Here is a 19627-nt window from a genome sequence, read left to right on the forward strand (position 1 = left end):
TGCATCTGACTTTAGCTCAGGTCATGATCTCACGGTTCTTGGGTTTGAGCCCCATATCGGGCTCTGTGCTGACAGTGCAGAGCCTGCTTGGGATTCTCTCTCTCCCTCTCCCTCTGCCTCTCCCTCTGCCTCTCCTTCACTCTCATTCTCTCAAATAAATAAACAAACTTAAAGAAAGAAAAACATGTAACAAACACAAGCAAGTTATAAAGCATATGAAGAATTTAGTATAGTAGTCCCTATAAAGCTTCTTGACTTCCCTCTGAGATGGTGTGCTTTAATTTTGTTGAGGGCAGTAATGAGCCAGACACCTTCTAAGGAGAGTCAAGGCTATGAAGACCTTCCTAGTAGGCTTCTCTGAATTTAATAGTCAGATGGTATACAGTTAATATGGAGGAATAAGGGGCTCTTTATTTGTCTTTGGGCCTGCCACACTGAGAAACACTAGGTTTAGACTAGGTTTTCTTTTTCTTTGGGATTTATTACTTTGGGGGCATATTCTCCTTAGCTAATGTTCTGTCTTGTCCACCATCAGTGTGTTTTCTCTCTGTGTCTGGTGTTGGTATTGCCACTCATCCTTTAGTCAAAGTTCGTGGTGGTGTGCAGCTTTCATTGTTCAGCTTGTACCTAATCGGAAGGACTTTATCTCTTAGAGATTAGACTCCCCGTGTTTGACTTTCAACCCCTCCTTCCTCTGCCAATCTCCTGTTCTCTGCCTAATGTTTTTACAGTCCTGTGATTTGTCATTTTACTGGAGTTCCGTAAAACTTAGGAGTTCTAATAGGGCTGAGTTTAAGGACCTCTTTTAAAGGAAAGGACAGACCCTGAATAGAGGTATACATTCTGAACTTGGAGCTCTTGCCAAAGTTCAGGCAAGGTGAGTTGCCTGTGTAAAAATCTTAGTCAGGTTAACCACCTCTCTAAGCTTTAATGTGATCATTTTTTTTTTTTTTATTTTATTTATTTGTTTTTGAGACAGAGAGAGACAGAGTATGAACAGGGGAGGGGCAGAGAGAGAGGGAGACACAGAATCTGAAACAGGCTCCAGGCTCCGAGCGGTCAGCCCAGAGCCCGACGCGGGGCTCGAACCCACGGACCGTGAGATCATGACCTGAGCCGAAGTCGGACGCTCAACTGACCGAGCCACCCAGGTGCCCCTAATGTGATCATCTTTAATGGGAGAATAACAACTTTCTTTTGAGGTTATTACAGATAATGAATGAAATAGCCCTTGTGAAGTATTTACTTTATAAGAACTCAGTAGTTGTTCATGGCTGCAGTTTCTGCTGTTACTATTTTATTGCCATTCCTGCAAAAGAGGGGCAGAGGTTCAGAGCCTGAGCTTTGAATCTTATCTCTACCATCTTATCTCTATCCAGTTGTATGACCTTGGAAATTATTTAACTTCTCTTTGCCTCAGTTTTTTTCACCTGCTAAGTGAAAACATTCTTAGTGTAGGAGTTGTGAAAATTTAGTTAAAGCAGAATCTGGTACAAAGTAAGTGATTGTAGCAAGGCTGTTGCTGTTATTTAACTGAAGTACCCTCTTTGCCTCTGGATTTGGGTATCTTCCGTTTTGGCCTTAGAGATGTATAGTGACCTGAAACTTTCCAGGCTGTCATTTTAACCTTCATTTGCCAAAATACCTAGGAGTCTATGCTCTTAATTCTCCAGTGATGTCACTTTTCTGATTTTGTTACCATGCCATCTTTAGAACCCTATTGTGACTGCTTCAGAAGGACCTGCTTGGTCCTCTGCTGGTGGTAGGTCCGATAACGTGGCACACAGATCAGACTTAAAAAGACATCCGAACCAGTGAAGCAAAATCTCTAAGGAGTAATATATTTAATAGACGTGTGAAGAATATTCTTTTAAAATTTTGCTGGGGAATCCAGAACTTCCACTTTCTAATCTCAAATGTGAAATTTCTGTAGAAAATACATAGGGTTACATTTACTTGACTTTGCTAAGCAATGTTTAGTAATCCAGTATTGATATTAATAGTGATGCTTCAGTAAGATCTGAAGAGATTTATTTATTCTTTGTATGATAACTAAAGAAATAGGCAGAAATAGAAGAAAATTTGAAAAGGAGTCAATTTCTCATTTTTAATGCGGTTTTTACTTTCTTATAGTAATTAGTATGCCCAGTGAGTGGTGTAGTGATGCTTGTAGTGAGGTTTGGCAGGATGGGCACATTTCAACAAGAGTAGATGGGTGTTCTGCAAACTTTGGAGGCCCAGAATTTATTAGACGTATATCAGGGACTGGGTGGCAGGGTAGGAGGAAGAAACAGTGGAAGTTTTCTGAACTGGACAGGTTGATTGCCAGGGTAGAAGACCCCTCTTTACACATATCTGAACACACTCACATCTAGAGACAGAGTTTTGTATTTGGATTTTTTACATAAGATTAAAAGATATTCTTTATTTTTATTATTTAAAAAAAGTTTTGAAAGCACCTGTGCTGGAAAGCAAGATTTTAGGGCAGAGCCATAGTGCCTAAGATGTGTGTTGGCTCAGTAAACATCTGTCAAAAGTAATTAAATGCTCTGCAGAGTTTACCTTTACTGAATTCTAGTCTTACCCTCAAACTAGATTTTATTAGTTCACCTATGTGAGTAGACCCTATTTAAGTGGATTAAAGTAGGTATGTTTTATTTGCCCATACTGCTGAAAGTTAAAAAAGTTCTTAAGGATTATTTTCATTAAGCTGTGACTCCCGATGTATTTCTATGTAAAGAATTTTATTCCATTAGCTATAATTGAAGAGTTTTCTTTTGCTGGACACTTTGGTGATTCATACACATTATTACTCTCCAGGTCTTTCTACATTCCATGATTGTCACCTTTTTTTTTTTTTTTAATTGAAGTACAAGGGCACTTGGGTGGCTCAGTCCTTTAAGTGTCCAACTCTTGATTTTGGGTCAGGGCACGTTCTCCTAGTTTGTGAGTTAGAGCCCCATGTAGAGCTCCACGCTGATGGTGTGGAGTCTGCTTGGGATTTTCTCTCTTGAAAAAAAAAAAATTGAAGTATATATAACCTTTCAATTTTTCTTTAAATTAGAAAAGTATATTCCTGCAGCACTTAAAATTTAAAATTGCAGATTTGGAAACATAGGTAAATTTTCGAACCTGTTTTAGCACTTGTCATTATGCCTGGCATTAATTTAGAAGTAGAAACTTAGAAATGGTAACTTATTTTTCATTTTAGGTCGGATGCTCAGGATGATCTCCTTGCCATTAGTAATATTTTCTAGTGACATTTCCAAATATTGTCATATTCTTGTGGGTTTCACCTTTCCTCATTTTCTTTTTCTTTTTTTTTTTAATTCTTTTTTTTTTTTAAAACGTCTATTCATCTTTGAGAGACAGAGAGAGACAGAGCATGAGTGGGGAAGGGGCAGAGAAAGTGGGACACAGAATCCAAAGCAGGCTCCAGGCTCTTAGCTGTCAGCACAGAGCCTGATGCGGGGCTCGAACTCACAAACTGCGAGATTATGACCTGAGCTGAAGTCAGACACTCAACCCACTGAGCCACCCAGGCGCCCCTCACCTTTCCACATTTTCTAACTTTCACTTTGGTATCTGCCTTTTTTTTTTTTTTTTTTTTTTTAAGGAAGAGGAGGAGGAGGAGGATATACATATGTATCCATATGTATAGCTTTTATACTTTTATATAGCTTTTATATATATATAAAATATATATATATTTTATATATTATATATATATATACATATATATATACTTATATATATATACTTATATATATATATAATATATAAAATATATATACTTTTATATAGCTTTTATATGTACATATACATATACATATGTATCCATATGTATAGCTTTTATACAGTTGGGTAATCTATATTTGAATAGGCTACTGTAAATCTTATTATATGTCCATAGTTTTAGTTAACAAATGACAAGTCATTCAGAGAATTTTGTGACCATGGTGACATTTCAATTAATGGACATTTATTTCTATTTTTGAAGAGCAATGTAAATGAAACTGATAAAAGCCTTGAAAGCTTGCATAATGGTGGAGAAAGTTGTCAGAGAAATGATGTAGTTTCAAATCACGATGATTTATAGAATCTCCCTTTTTTTTTTTTAAGGGAGTATTTTCTTTTTCCTTTCTTAATGTTTAGTTTTGAGAGAGAGGGAGTGAGAGAGCATGCGTACAAGTTGGGGGAGGGGCAGAGAGAGAGAGAGGGAGACACAGAATCTGAAGCAGGCTGTCTGAGCTGTCAGCCTGATGCAGGGCTCCAACCCACAAACTGTGAGATCATGATCTGAGCTGAAGTTGGACACTTAAACCGACTGAGCTACCTAGGCGCCCTTTTAGAATCTCTTAAATCTATCATCGTCTATTCTGTTGCTGGTATAGGTTAAGACTAATCAACTTTTCTCTTTTCAATTTTACAGAGTTAATTGAGAGTTGGAGGCAACCTTGCTGAAGATGAAGAATACACAGTATTAGAGGAGGAGATTTTTTTTTTTCTTTCAAAAGTCTTGATTGGTGGCTTACGTCCAGTTACCACTCTTCATTTGAGTCTGTTTTCTTCATCAGAAATGATTTTTACAATTTCAAGAAAAACTATGTCCCAGAAATTGAGTTTACTGTTGCTTGTATTCGGACTCATTTGGGGATTGATGTTACTGCACTATACTTTTCAACAACCAAGACATCAAAGCAGTGTCAAGTTACGTGAACAAATACTAGATTTAAGCAAAAGATATGTTAAAGCTCTAGCAGAGGAAAATAAGAATGCAGTGGATGTTGAGAATGGCGCTTCTATGGCAGGATATGGTAAGATAACCATGGACTATTCCTCGTTTTCTCCTCTTCAACTTCTTCCCATTTAAAGATAGTTATGGAAGGAAATCTAACTCATCACTTCATGTGTAGGTCTTTACAGAGTAAATTTTTCTTGACTTTTTACTATGAAAAATTTCAGATATACTGACAAATAGAAACTATGATAAATACTATATATCTGTTGCCTAGATTTAATAATTATTAACATTTTACCAATTTGTCTAATTTTTGAAGACCAGTTAAATTATAGAAATTGTGACACTTCACTGCTAGATATTTCCATATGTATCTCTAAAAAAATCTTGTTGTACATAATTGTAATACTATTATAACACTTAGTTCATATTTACATTTTCTTGATTGTGCCAGTATACACCGTCAATTGTATAACATCTATTAATTCCTAAGAAGCAGCATTTGCCCATATCTTCAATATGGTTTATTGCCATTCACCTGTTCACATCCTGGTTTCCTGCTGTGGTGTGTTTTTTTTTTTTTGTTTTGTTTTTTTTTCCTGCTGTGTTTTAAGTTTTGTATGCCTGCCGTAGTCTCACTTGCCTTTAAGACTTAAGAGAGAGAGAAGAGATAGAACACTTTGTATATGAGTGTGTGGGCATTTTCTCTATTTCAGTGGGTTTTTTTTTTAGTTATACATGTATGTATTTAAAGAATCAAAATGTGTTATGAGTCTGGTAATAAAAAAGGGCAGTTTTTCCCACCCCCAACAGTACTCAAACTTCCCATTCCTTATTGCCAGCCATCTTAAGTTATTTTTTCTGATTTGGTGATTACCTCCATACCTCTAAATAACATGCTCTATGAGCTGCTTCTTGACTTTTCAATTATAGAAATTATCTGTTAACTTCCCACTGTGCAGGGTGAGGGTTCAGCTTTCTTTTTCAACCCAAATTGCATCCCACCCACCCCAGGCTGTTTTCACACACACGTGTTCTTATAGTCCTGCCATTTTCCCATCATAATTTTGGTTAGAACAATATTCAATGTTTGCATTATTATGACTGTGTTAGTGGTATTCATTACTGAGCCATGTAGTACATTATGACTTTTCCTTTCACATACACCTGTATTTCCCCCTTCTAGAATTAATTAGTAAGTACTCATTTTTGTTTCTTTGCCTAGTTTTCTACCCTAACTCTCCCAGTTGTTAAGTCTCCTCCCAGTATATTCAGACACATAAGGTATTTTATCACATTATTTATCTTGAAGAAATCTTTCCTAGAGCCTTCTGATCTCTGGTTTGGACTATTTCTTCTCTAGGCTTGTGGTGGTAAATTATTCTAGGATCTTCCTACATAATTATCCCTTTATCTCTCTCTTGCGTTGGATCTCCTGTTGCCTAGAATCCTGTGGCTTCCTCTTTATTGTTTCTCCCTCATTTTATGGGAACTGATTCTTGTAGTTTCCTCAGAAAGATACGAGGAAGGTCAAAGTTTTGATTCCTTGCATATCTGAAAAGGTCTTTTTATCCCCCTACTCTCATGTTTAATTGAAAATTTGACTAAGTATAGAGACCTAGTTTGGAAATAGTTTTCTGTTGGATTTTAAAGGCTTCCCCCCGCTGCCCCCTTAGCTTCCAGTGTTCTTTTTGAGAATTTAATGCTATTCTGATTCTTTATCCTTTAAAATTAAAAAAAAAAATTTATTTTATTTTTAATATTTATTTTTGAGACAGAGAGAGATGTGACAGAGTGTGAGAGGGGAGGGACAGAGAGAGAGAGGGAGACACAGAATCCAAAGCAGGCTCCAGGCTCTGAGCTGACAGCAGAGAGCCCAACTTGGGGCTCAGACCCACAAACCGTGAGATCATGACCTGAGCTAGAGTCTGATGCTTAACCACTGAGCCACCCAGGTGCCCCCCCGATTTTTTTACCTTTTAAAATTTATTTATTTTTAGAGAGGGAGAGTGCACATGAGCAGGGGAGGGACAGAAACAGGGAGAGAGAGAATACCAAGCAGTCCGCACATTGCCAGTGTGGAGCCCGACATGAGACATGATCTCATGAACGGTGAGGTCATGACCTGAGCTGAAACCAAGAGTCAGACGCTTAACCGACTGAGCCACCCAGGTGCCCCTGATTCTTCACCCTTTATATGTGACTTATTTTTGGAAGTTTGTGAGATCTTTATCACAGTCCCATAATGCTGTTCTGAGATTTTTCAGAATGACGTCCCTGGGTCTGGATTTCTTTCACATATGTGCTGGATTTGATTTATTTTCCCCCCAAATTTCATGTTTATTTTTTACTAGTACCTATATCTAAGAGATGGAACATTTGTGACTCAGGATAATGATCATGCTCTGTTTGTCGCTACACATCATCTACAACATTTCAAGAGGTTTCCACCAAGTCAGCCATTTCCAATAAGGATATACTGTCCAAGGTATGAAAGTCCTAAAACCAAAATACATGGTTCTAAAAATTTTTTTTTTAATTTTTTAATTTTTGTGAGAGAGAGAGAGAGACAGCCAGAGAATGAGTGGGGGGTGGGGTGCAGAGAGAGAGGGAGACATAGAATTCAAAGCAGGCTCCACGCTCTTACCTGTGAGCACAGAGCCCAGTGCAGGGCTTGAACTCACGAATTGTGAGATCATGACCTGAGCTGAAGTTGGACGCTCAACCACCTAGGCGACCCCACAAATACATTTGTTCTTAAAGTAATCATAATTGGGGGCACCTGGGTGGCTCAGTCGGTTGAGTGCCGACTTCAGCTCAGGTCACGATCTCCCAGTCCGTGAGTTCGAGCCCCGCATCGGGCCCCTGTGCTGACAGCTCAGAGCCCGGAGCCTGTTTCAGATTCTGTGTCTCCCTCTCTCTGACCCTCCCCCATTCATGCTCTGTCTCTCTCTGTCTCAAAAATAAATAAAAACATTAAAAAAAAATTTTTTTAAAAAAAGTAATCATAATTGTACCTAAGCAATATAGTCAAAATGTTTTCAGACTTTTCAACTGCTATAACTCTAATACCTACCGTACCATTTTTTCCTTTTTCTACCAAATGATATATTACTTCTTTTTTTTTTTTTTAATTTTTTTTTTTAACGTTTATTTATTTTTGAGACAGAGAGAGACAGAGCATGAACGGGGGAGGGGCAGAGAGAGAGGGAGACACAGAATCGGAAGCAGGCTCCAGGCTCTGAGCCCTCAGCCCAGAGCCCGACGCGGGGCTCGAACTCGCGGACCGCGAGATCGTGACCTGAGCTGAAGTCGGACACTTAACCGACTGAGCAACCCAGGCGCCCCGATATATTACTTCTTTATGCAAATACCCTGCAAGTTCCTTCACAAATATAAATTTCATAAATGTCAGAATTAAAAATAAAAATTACAGAAAGTCTTTCATTTATTTTTACCCTTGGCCTAATTTCCTTTATTATTTTTTTTAATTAATTTTTTTTTTTGAGACAGAGAGAGACAGAGCATGAGCAGGGGAGGGGCAGAGAGAGGGAGACACAGAATCTGAAGCAGGCTCCAGGCTCTGAGCTGTCAGCACAGAGCCCAACGTGGGGCTCGAACTCATGGAGTGTGAGATCATTACCCGAGCTGAGGTTGGACGCTCAACCGACTGAGCCACCCAGGCTCCCCGGCCTAATTTCCTTTAAATGTGGATTCATTTCTTTACCCAACGGAGGTTACCTTAATGCCACATAGATGTCACCCATTATAGTTTACATATCCATTCATTTACTGTGTTGATTCAAGTTACCACTGATGCCGTCAGAGTACAAGGTTTATTTTACGTTTTATCATTGCTGCAAAAAAAGTTTAAAACCATTTCAAACACTTCATTAAAAATGGTATTATTGAAATAATATTGGGAGCAAATAGAAAATTTCTGCATATTTATTTTGAAAAGAATAGACTTTTTTGTAACTGCTAAAAATGGTCACTTATTTAACTTCTCTGTAGATATAGTAAAGAATAATCAATCAAGTATAAAACTAAGACTTTATATCTCAGATTACTTCAACATGCTAATTTGAATAAAGTGAACATTCTTTCAAAAGAACATACTGCCTTTACATGGATAAACTTCTGTTAGTGTATTAGGCTTTTGTTTTTGTCTGCTTGCAGAAGAGTAACTATGTTTTGAGAAAAACATTTACTAGAGATCAGAATTTAACTTTCTTTAAAGTTTGGTTTTCTAAGATGTATCTATGTTAAATATATACCTTAAGTAAACCCTGCTACTTAAGAAGGATATATTTTATTTACAACCATCAAGTAATGATTTTAAGATGGAGCTAAATCTAGTGAAACTTAAATTCTAAAGTGCTTTAATCAAAAGCTTGATATATATCTATTTATGAATCACAACTCTTGCAGTTGTTTCAAATAATTCTTTAAAGTAACTGGCTCTTTCTGCAATAATCTGCTTATTTCCATGACGTGCTTGTTCTATCCCAAACTGGAACTCATCAGTTTGTGTAAGAATACTTAATGTGTCATCTTTTAAAATTTCAGTTTGGTAAATTAGTGTCTAATTTTCGTAGAACTATAACCAACCTAGCTTCTAGATCACACAAAAGATTCTGAAATTTGGGATCAAAATTCTCCATTCCTGATCCTTTAACAACATTGGTGCAAATACTGGCCTTGCTGCTTGCTTGGTAAAGGGAATTTATAGGTGATTCTAACAGATAAAACAAGAATGTTGTTTTGTAAATTCTGATTGGTAATTATTTTAGGTTGCAGCTTGAAAACAACCAGCATTTTATCTTTTGTGTCAGCAAACTCAGTTGTGTTGGAAAAGGACATTAGATGTTGGATTGCGGCACCCTAAGAACGTTTGGTTCCTGTCATCCAAAAAATTGTTGATTTTAGGACAGCTGTACATGAGTGGCTGGTCCCAGGGTTCTGATGCTGAAGTAATTCTGGGTAGTAGTGAAGATGAAAATCTTCAGAACATCCTCATTTCTGCCTGCCATGATTTTGGAGACAGGGAAAAGGAAGCTTCAGTGGGCACTTTAAATCCTGAAACTTACATCCTTCGGTTTAGGGATATTTTTCCTAAATTATTTATTTGATTTCATCCTCCCCATTGTTTTCATTCTTCCTGAAATTCTGTTGTTCAGCATTTGGACCCTATGAACTGGTTCTCAAATTTTCCTTTATTTACTGTCCTACTTTCCATCTCTTTGTCTTTTTGTTTTATTTTTTGAGATATTTACTCATCTTTATTTTCAACTCTTGGACTTTTTTATTTTCTTTCATGTTTTTAATTTCTTAAAAAATTTTTTTTTAAATGTTTATTTATTTAGAGAGAGAGTGTGAGCTGGGGTGGGGCAGAAAAAGGGAGAGACTGAATCCCAAGCAGGCTCCATGCCGTCATCAAAGAGCCTGATGTGGGGGTCGAACTCATGAACTGTGAGATCATGACCTGAGCTGAAACCAAGAGTGGGACGCTTAACCAACTGAGCAACCCAGGCACCCCATCATATTTTTAATTTCTAAGAGCTCTTTTTTTATTTCTCAAATGTCAATGATACATTTTCTGAAATATTTTTACGTTTCATCCAAACATGTCTGGTGATCCTCAGCCTATGAAGGCTTTTTAATATTCATTTACTCATTCATTCATTTATTTTAAAGATTTTGTGCTTTTTAAGTAATCTCTATACTTAATGCGGGACTTGAACTCACAACTCTGAGATCCAGTTGCATGCTCTACCAACTGAGCCAATCAGGTGCCCCTGAGGCTTTTTTAAAGAATGAGACACTTAAAGTTTGATGGGAAGTGTTGAGTTGTTGGTTGGTATTCACTATAGCATGATCTGGCTGGGACATTTCCTTGGGAGCATCCTTAATATTTGTAATGACTTCTGATACGAACTACCTGGAATTAAGCCAAATTTCACAGGTTAAGGGCATATCCTCCAAAATACTGCCTTCACTTCAGATATTAGCCACAAGTTTGGGTGTCCCAGGCCACACTCATTTTTGACCAGTTCTACTACCCCCTCAGGTTTGGTAATTCACTAGATTGGCCCAGGGAACTCCCTGAAAGGACTGTACTTACAGTTTTATTATAGCAAAAAGAAACTCAGAACCAGCAAAAGGGATACACACATAGGGCAAGTCTGAGAGGGTTCCAGAGGCGAAGTTTCTGTTGTCTTCTTCCCATGGAATCAGGCCGCATTACTCCCTTGGCACATTTGTGTATGATCATATTAAGAGTATTGTTACCTAGGGAAATTCACCTGAACTTTGTGTCCAGGATTTTTATTGGGATTTTATTGTGCAAACACGATTGATTGGATTTAGCCAGATGATTGAATTCACTTTCCAGCCCCTCTCTCTCATCTGACATTACTGAAAAGCCACGACTCTCTAATTACATAGTTTGGTCTTTCTGGCATGCCCAGTCCCCATCCTGAGTCATGTCATTAGGACAAACTATCTAGGGGCCCAGTCTGAGTCACTTTGTTAATATAAACTATCAGTGGGGTCCCAGGGGCCCATCATGAATAACAAAGACAGTCTTATCGCTCAGGAAATTCCAAACATTTAGAGGCTACCTCCCAGGAACTAGGGACAAAGTCCGGCCAAACTCTATTACACATTATCACTGTCTGTTTCTTTGCGGTATCCTAAATATGGGTGTATTTAGGTCTTTCTTCTTGAGCTGATCAGATTCCCTAGAGAAGTCCTTCCAATCTTGCTGGAGAGTATAGGCCTTCAACTGTTCTGGGATCCCAATGAGAGGAAGAGGCTGGGGGAGGACAGGTAGTCTCAGCACTCACTGTGTAAATTTTCATTTACTCCCCCAGTTTTCACTGTGGCACTCAGGCCCTTAGCTGTTTCACTGGCTTCAGAAAATGAACCTCAGCTTTTCTGCAGGGAGTGAGGAGCTATTGCCCAGTTGGGGAGTGTTCTAGATAATTTAGGAATCAAATGTCTCCATAGATACATTTTCACCCAATTCTTCTGTTTTAGTCCCTTTTTTAACCCCTATTTTCACTGGTACCCACTATAACAACAGTTCCTGGGCATTTTAAGGGTGGGGTTCTGTGGAGAACATTGAATTGTTTCTTAGTTTTTCTTCTAAGATCAAATTTTTCAGAGCTTCTAAGTCAGTTAACACTCGTCCCTTTGCTTTCTAGCTTCTGGAGTTGTGTTTTTATGGTCTCTTCTGTTATCCTTGGCCTTGTGGATTTATGCTTAAAGAAGGAAAGAAAGAAAAAGAGAGCAAAAAGCACAGTTACTGTTTTGGTGGAGTGTCCATGTAGCCGGGACCTATGGGTGCAAGAGCACCTGGTTCCAGGGGTCCCCAACAGACCAAGTTTGGCTCCCTGCTAACAGAATCCAAAGGCAGAGAAAAGGGTGGTGGTGAGACAAGAAAGGAATTTGTTTTAGTGAGGCCAACACCGAGAAGCCAGTGGACTAGTGTCCCAAATGTCTCCGTAGTGCTGAAAATGCCTCATGTTTTTATAAGGAAAATGTGGGACAGGGGTTGGTGGGTAGTACAGTTGGGCAGTAAAGGTCTACTTGATCAGTGTCTTGGGTCAGTCACACAGAATCTTGCTGGCTCAGGGCAGTCCTTATACTTGAGGGGGTAGTTTTGGTTCCCATCACAGGGTGCTTTTCCCACAAGATTGTTAGCCTGAGTTAAGAGAAGCTGGAAATAAGAACTTAATCAATTAGAAAGTCCAGACTGAGGTCAAAATGGAGGTGGTTGAAGTCCTCTTTCATCCAAAGTCAGCAGAGGTTAATTGCCTTTTTTCAGTTTACCTTCTTTATCTGGAAATGCCCTAGGCACTTTCTATTTTTATAGAAACACCTTTATGATGGTTCTTATGAGTTGATGAAGGTTAGCCTGCATTCGCTCTTGAAGATCAAATTTAGATGACTTAGAGATGAAGGAGCTGGTATATACTGAGATGGAGGTTCTTGTGGCAGATAGAGATGCAGAAATTACATTGTTTTGCATTCTGCTTAGTCCAAGGACACTGATAGAAAGTAAATCTTTTAATAATAAGAAAAATACTTGAAAATAAAGTTTTTGTACTTGAGCAAAATAACTGATCTCTCTCTCTCTCTATGTATATATATATATCTCTCTATATATAAATTATTTTTGAGAGAGAGTAAGAGCACATGTGAGCCTGAGCTGTGAAGAGGCAAAGAGGGGTGGGGAGAGAGAATCCTAAGCAGGCTCTGCACTGCCAGTATGGAGCCCGACACGGGGCTCGAACCCATTAACCATGAGATTGTGGCCTGAGCCAAAATTAAGAGTTGGATGCCTGGGGCGCCTGGGTGGCTCAGTCGGTTGAGCATTCAACTTTGGCTCAGTTCATGATCTCTTGCTTCATTAGTTCGAACCCCACATCCAGCTTACTGCTGTCAGCTCAGAGCCCACTTCAGGTCCTCTGTACCCCTTCTCTCTGCTCCTCCCCTGCATTCTCTCTCTCTCTCTTTCTCAAAAATAAATAAATATTAAAAAAATTTGGGTGCCCCACCAACTGAGCCACCCAGGTGCCCCTAACTGTGATATTTTAAAAGGTAGCAGCCATCTGTGCTATGCTGCCCAGCTGTATGTAATGACTCGAGTTTTCAAAAAATATTTTTTTCATTTTATTTATTTATTTTTCCATTTTATTATTATTTTTTTTTTAGAGAGCAAAAGTGAGCACACGCTGGGGAGAGGGGGAGAGAGAGAGAGAGAGAGAGAGAGACAGAGAGAGAGAGAGAGAGAGAGAGAGAGACAAAGGGAGAGAGAATCTTAAATAGGCTGTATGCTCAGCACAGAACTAAACACAGGGCTCAATCCCATGGGATCATGACCTGAGCAGAAATCAAGAGTTGGACACTGAACTGACTGAGCCACTCACGTGCCCCACAACTCAGTTTTAAAAACAACGTTCAGACCTAGCTACACATGATATTTGATAAACTTTTAAAATTTAATGTATGGTGGAAATATTTATGTCAGTGAATATATACCTACGTCATTAATGGCCACGTGATATTTAACCAATCCCTGATATATTTTTTTACTTATTTCTGATTCTAAATATGTTTATTGTAAACATTCAAATAGTGCAGAAATATACAAGATAGATAAGTTAAAAGGGCAGAAAGAATGTCATTTAATTTGTTCTGTATTGGGGTAAGTGTACTTTTCTTTAAAGGGCTAAATAGTAAATATTTTCAGAGCATGGCTATGTTCTGGTGAAACTATTTACCAAGACAGGCAGCCAACCAGCTGTAGTTTGCTTACACATGATCTAGCACATTATTTTATTTTGAGCAAAAATGGGATTGTACTGTGGATACTGGTTTGCAGCTTACCTGTTTTCACTTAATTACTGTGGATATCTTTCCATATTACTACATACAGGTCTGTCTCATCCTTTACAATGACTTAATATTGTTTCATTTTATAAATATTCCTTAACCTGCCCGCCCTCACTCCTTGCCCACTTATTCTGTAATGATGGATAATTTGTTGCTAACCTATTTTGTGTTTGATTCAATGCTACAATGTATGTGTGTTTGTATGTGTATGACATATATGTGTGAGTATAAATGTGTATTTCATGTTTGTGTAAATGTTTCTGAAGAATAGATTCCTTACATGTGGAATTTTTTGGTCAAGGATATGCAAGTTAAATTTAATAGGCATTTGTCAGATTGTCCTTCAGAATGTCTCTACTGGTATACATTCCTACTGCGACCTTCACAACAGTGTGAAAGTGCCAGTTTCTCTACCAATTCTATTTAATTTTATATGATCTCTAGTTGTTTGCTTTTGCATTTCTTTGTTTACAGTAGAGGTTAAAGGATTGTTGGCTATTTGTAATTCTTGTATGTGTGAGTGAGTCATTTATATCCTTTGCCAGTTTTTCTGCTGGGAAATTTCTTAAGTGACTGATTCTTTGTAAAGGCATTAATGCCGTTATTATGTGTTGCAAATGTTTTTCTTCTGGTTTTTCAGTTGCCTAATAACTTGGTATTATTGTTTAAAAAATTTGGGTAGCAGAATGTGTGTGTCATTTTTTATTAAACAATTTTTTTTTTTTTAATTTTAAAGAGATACAGTGAACAGGGGAGAGGGGCAGAGGGAGAGAGAGAGAGAATCTTAAGGAGGCTCCATGTTCAGCACAGAGGATGCTGGGCTCAGTCCCACAATTCTGGGATGATGACCTGAGGTGAAAACAAGAGTCAGATGCTCAACTGACTGCGCCACCCAGGCACCCTGTGTCTATCATTTTTTATGGTTTAGGTTTATGCTTAAAATATTTGCCCCAAAGCTTACACTCTAATATACTGTGGTGGGTTTTGTTTTTGTTTTTACATTTACGTCTATAATATAGTTGAGATTTCTGGTGTAAGCAGTAAGAGATGCAGATTCTTTTTTCCACATTAGGTAGCCAGTTATTCCAGATTTATTATTTGAATTCCATCTTTTGCTCCACTCATTTGACATGGCAGTAATATATAAATATTTATTTAAGTTACAATAAAATCAGAATTTTACAAGTTCTGGAGAACTTGAACCTTTAACCATCTATAGAAGCCATTTAGCTTCTCATTGCTATACAAAAAAGCTAGAAGGCTTTTTATTTATTTATTGAATAGTCTCCCCTTGAACTGTTTAACCTGTTTTTCCCAGTTGGGAAAATAAGCATAAGCTTTTTTTTAATCCCAGTCACCAATGAATTGTTACTATCACAAAGGTCATAGGCAGATCAGTTCACCTTTATAGTTCATTGTCTGTAAATTTTGAACAGTAATTTGTGCTTTCCCTGTAAAAAACCACTTCCCCTGCTTTAGATCTTTTTCTCAATATTCTTAGTCTTCTCTGATATAATTTTTTTTCTTCCCATGTAACATGTTTTGGATTCTGAGGTTTGCCTAGAACAGTGAATTGGGGATACTTGGTCTGAGCTTCCCAGTGACTGTTCGTAGAACACTTTGCACTTGAGGCATTGTTTTGTTTCCTAAACTGTTTCTGAATCTATAGCAGTACTATTGTTTTATCACTACAGACTTTTCCTTCCAAAGATGAACCCTGCTTTCTTTTAAGAGTTTTGGTTTTACTGTCTACTAATGTGGTTGAACACTTTTAAAAACTAGATTTCAAAAATATTTTGGAAGAACTGGAGAACAATTTAATGTTGATATTTAAATGCTCTTCTGCAGGGGTGCCTGGGTGACCCAGTTGGTTGAGCATCTGACTCTTTTTTTTGGCTTGGGTAGTGGTCCCAGGGTCAAGGGATCAAGTCCTGTGTTGGGCTCTACACTAAGTGCGGAGCCTGCTTGGGATTTTCTCTCTCTCTCTCTCTCTCTTTCTCTCTCCCCCCTCCCCTGCATGCTGTCTCTCTCTATTTCTCTCTCTCTCAAATAAATAAATAATAAATACTTTTCTGAAAATAAGTTAACAAATAGTTGTTTTTCCATATAAGTCTATAAAAAATAACCTTTAGAAACACAAGTTAAAATTTCTTAACTATTTTAAAAATTTTTTTAATGTTTATTTATTTTTGAGAGAGAAAGAGAGATAGAGTATGAGCAGGGGAGGGACAGAGAGAGAGAGGGAGACACAGACTCCAAAGCAGGCTCCAGGCTCCAAGCTTGTCAGCACAGAGCCTGACACGGGGCTCAAACTCATGAACTGTGAGATCATGACTGGAGCCGAAGTTGGACGCTTCACCGACTGAGCCACCCAGGCGCCCCTAAAATTTCTTAACTTTAATCAATTTTTCAAATATGTAAATTATCATGTAAGTAATGAATGAAAACAGTGCTATAATAAGCTGCTAGAGAATATCTTTTATAGTTGAAGAAAAACAATTTAAATAAAATTCCCTAAACTGGGGAATTTGGGAAGATGGAGATCCCTCCTTTTCCTGTTCCTATGCTATCCATCTTTCCCTATTCCCATTTAAGTACAACTGAAAGTCCTGGACATTTTATATAAAACAAACATAAGAATCTGAAAGAGAAAAATACTGGCTAGGGACCTCAGGACACAGTGGTATGATCCCTGTTTTGTTTTGTTGTGTTCAACCTCATATATTCCAGACTTGGAGCTGAAGAAGTCAGTAATCTCCCCAACAGACACCTGCTCTTGTAGCCAAGAAAGGGGCAGTCTGGCAAGACAGAAAACTTTTGGACAATAACTATTCTCCTTCAGCCAGAGATCACATAAAAATATTGTGGCTGCACCACCACCTGCATGATCAAAGGCCAAACGGGGAGCCTACACTTCACCCTTGTGAGACTGTAATAAGGTATCCAATACCTCCCTCCCCCATGGTACCTGTGGAGACTACATGGGGAGCCAGGACTTGCATACCTCATTACATGCACTAATGAGGTGCCCATCCCCTTCCCTCTGAGGTGTTGTCAGAGGAGTCTTAGTGGACAGTCAGGACTTTCACTATTGCCCAGGGGTAAGGAGGCCATCCCCACCACATTATCAATGCAGAGTACACGGGGACCTGGAACTTCCACCTCCATTCAGCAGTGATGGGGAGCTTACCACCCTCAGGTGACAGTGGAGGCTAAATGGGGAACCTAGACTTCTTCCACCTGGCAATAATAAGGGGTACCCCTCTGTCCTGCCACAGTGGTATCAGAGAAAGTCATCTAAAACATATCTATATCTACATATATGTAGATATATGTGTGTGTGTATGTATGTATACATACATATACATATATTTTTTAAGTTTATTTATTTATTTTGAGAGAGAGCAAGCATGGAAGGGGCAGAGAGAGAGGGAGAGAGAGGATCCCATGCAGGCTCCCCACTGCCAGTGCAGGGCCTGATATGGAGCTTGAACTCACAAACTGAGATCATGACCTGAGCTGCAACCAAGAGTCACATGCCCAACTGACTAAGGCATTCAGGTGACCCTAAAATAGGAGGTTTAAATAAGATCCAAGATCTCATAAACTAATATGTAAGTGTCTAGGTTTCAAATATAAATCACTTCTCATACCAACAATTGGGAATATCTGACTGAATGAAGTCAGATTGGTTGTCTTTACAACCAATGATAGATATTAGAATTATCTGAAAAAGATTTTAAAGTAGTTATTATTAAAAGTGCTTCGATGAGGAATTTACACAAAGCAAGTGAAAAAATAGCCTCAACAAAAAAATAGAAAGTCTCAGCACATAAATAGAACATATAAAGAATAACCAAATGGAAATTTTTGAACTGAAGAGTACAGTAATTGAAATAAAAAGCTCAGCAGATTGACTTAACAGAATGAAGATGAAAGAATCAGTGAACTGGAATATAGAACAATATAATTACACAATCTGAACAAGAGAAAAAAATAGACTGGGAGAAAAAAAAAACAAACCCAGAGATTTAGAAACCTGTGAGACTATAACAAAAGATGTAACATTTGTGTCATTGGAGTTTTGGAAGGAGAGGAGAATGAGGGCAGAGCTGGAAAAGTACTAAAAAAAATAAATAATGGCTGCAAACTTCCTAAATTTGACAAGACATTGACCTCAGATTCAAGAAGCTTAAGGGGACCTATTTGGCTCAGTCAGTTAAGCCTGTGACTTTGACTCAGGTCATGATCCTAGATTGTGATCGTGGGTTCAGGCCCCATGTCACTCTTTCTGCTGTTAGCACAGAGCCTGTTTTGGATCCCCTGTCTGTCTGTGTCTCTCTCTCTCTCTCTCTCTCTCTCTCTCTCTCTCCTCCCCTGCTTGCTCTCTCTGTCAAAAATAGATAAACATTAAAAAAAATAAACTTATTTAAAAAAAAGCTGAGTGAACCCCAAGGAGGCTAAGCCCCCTAAAATCCATGTCAAGATAAATCATAATTAAACTTCTGAAACTTAAAGAGCAACTGGAAAAAAAATCTTAAATGCCACTGGGGAGAAAAATGACATCTTATGGTGGAAAAATAATTCAAATAACAGTGCATCAAATCTTAAATGCACCTGGAGAAAAAAATGACATCTTACTTATAGTGGAAAAACAACTCAAATAACAGTGCATTTCTCATCAGAAACCACTGAGGCCTGAAGGAAGTGATAAAATATGTTTTCAGGTGCTAAAAGGAAAGAACTATCAATACAGAATTCTATATCCAGTGAAAATATCCTTCAGGAATGAAAGGGGAAGTCAAAGACCTTCTCAGATGAAGGAAAAGAATAGCAGACCTAATCTAAGAGATGGCTGAAGGAAGTGTAAATAAAAACATGGTAAAAGGAGGGACCTTGGTACTATCAGGAAGGAGGGAAGACAGAATATAGTAAATAAAAATAAGGGTAATTCAGTAGGTTTCCTTTTCTGGAGTTTTCTAAACTATGATGGTTGAAGCAAAAATTATAGTGCTGAGGTGATTTTAAATGTGTGTAGAGGAAATATTTAAGACAATATAAATGGAAGTAGGATAAAAGGATGGTGTATTAGGGTTTTCCAGAGAAATAGAACAGAGAGATTGATGGACTTTAAGAAATTGGTTTATACAATTGTGAGGACTGGAAAGTCAAAATCTTCAGGGGAGGCTGGCAGGCTGGAAATTCTGGCAAGAGTTAACATGATAATCCTGAGTCCAAAGGCAGTCAGTCTGGAGGCAGAGTTCCTTCCTTTTCCTGGAACCTCAGTCTTTTTTCTTAAGGTCTTCAGCTGATTGAGGTTCACTTACATTATATTGAGTAATCTGCTTTACTGAAAGGCTACTGGTTTAAATGCTAATCACATCTAAAAACTACCTTCAAAACCACATCCAGAATGGTGTATTTGTTTGCCTAGGCACTATAGCCTAGCCAAGTTGACACATATAATGAACCATCATAGATGGT

General features: G+C 38.2%; 1 protein-coding gene across 2 annotated transcripts in view; it reads left to right on the top strand.

Annotated features, from left to right (window-relative positions):
* CCDC126 (coiled-coil domain containing 126) overlaps positions 1-19627 on the top strand; it is a 41270-nt gene that overhangs the window by 12453 nt on the left and 9190 nt on the right. For both annotated transcript variants that reach the window (XM_019443605.2, XM_019443604.2), the window contains one exon: positions 4433-4817. In XM_019443605.2, coding sequence (XP_019299150.1) covers positions 4580-4817 — 238 coding nt within the window. In that variant the 5' untranslated portion in view covers positions 4433-4579. The remainder of the gene's footprint in view (positions 1-4432; positions 4818-19627) is intronic.

Source organism: Panthera pardus, unplaced genomic scaffold (genome assembly GCF_024362965.1).
Source record: "Panthera pardus isolate Hobbes unplaced genomic scaffold, ASM2436296v1 HiC_scaffold_8, whole genome shotgun sequence".
NCBI lineage: Eukaryota > Metazoa > Chordata > Mammalia > Carnivora > Felidae > Panthera > Panthera pardus.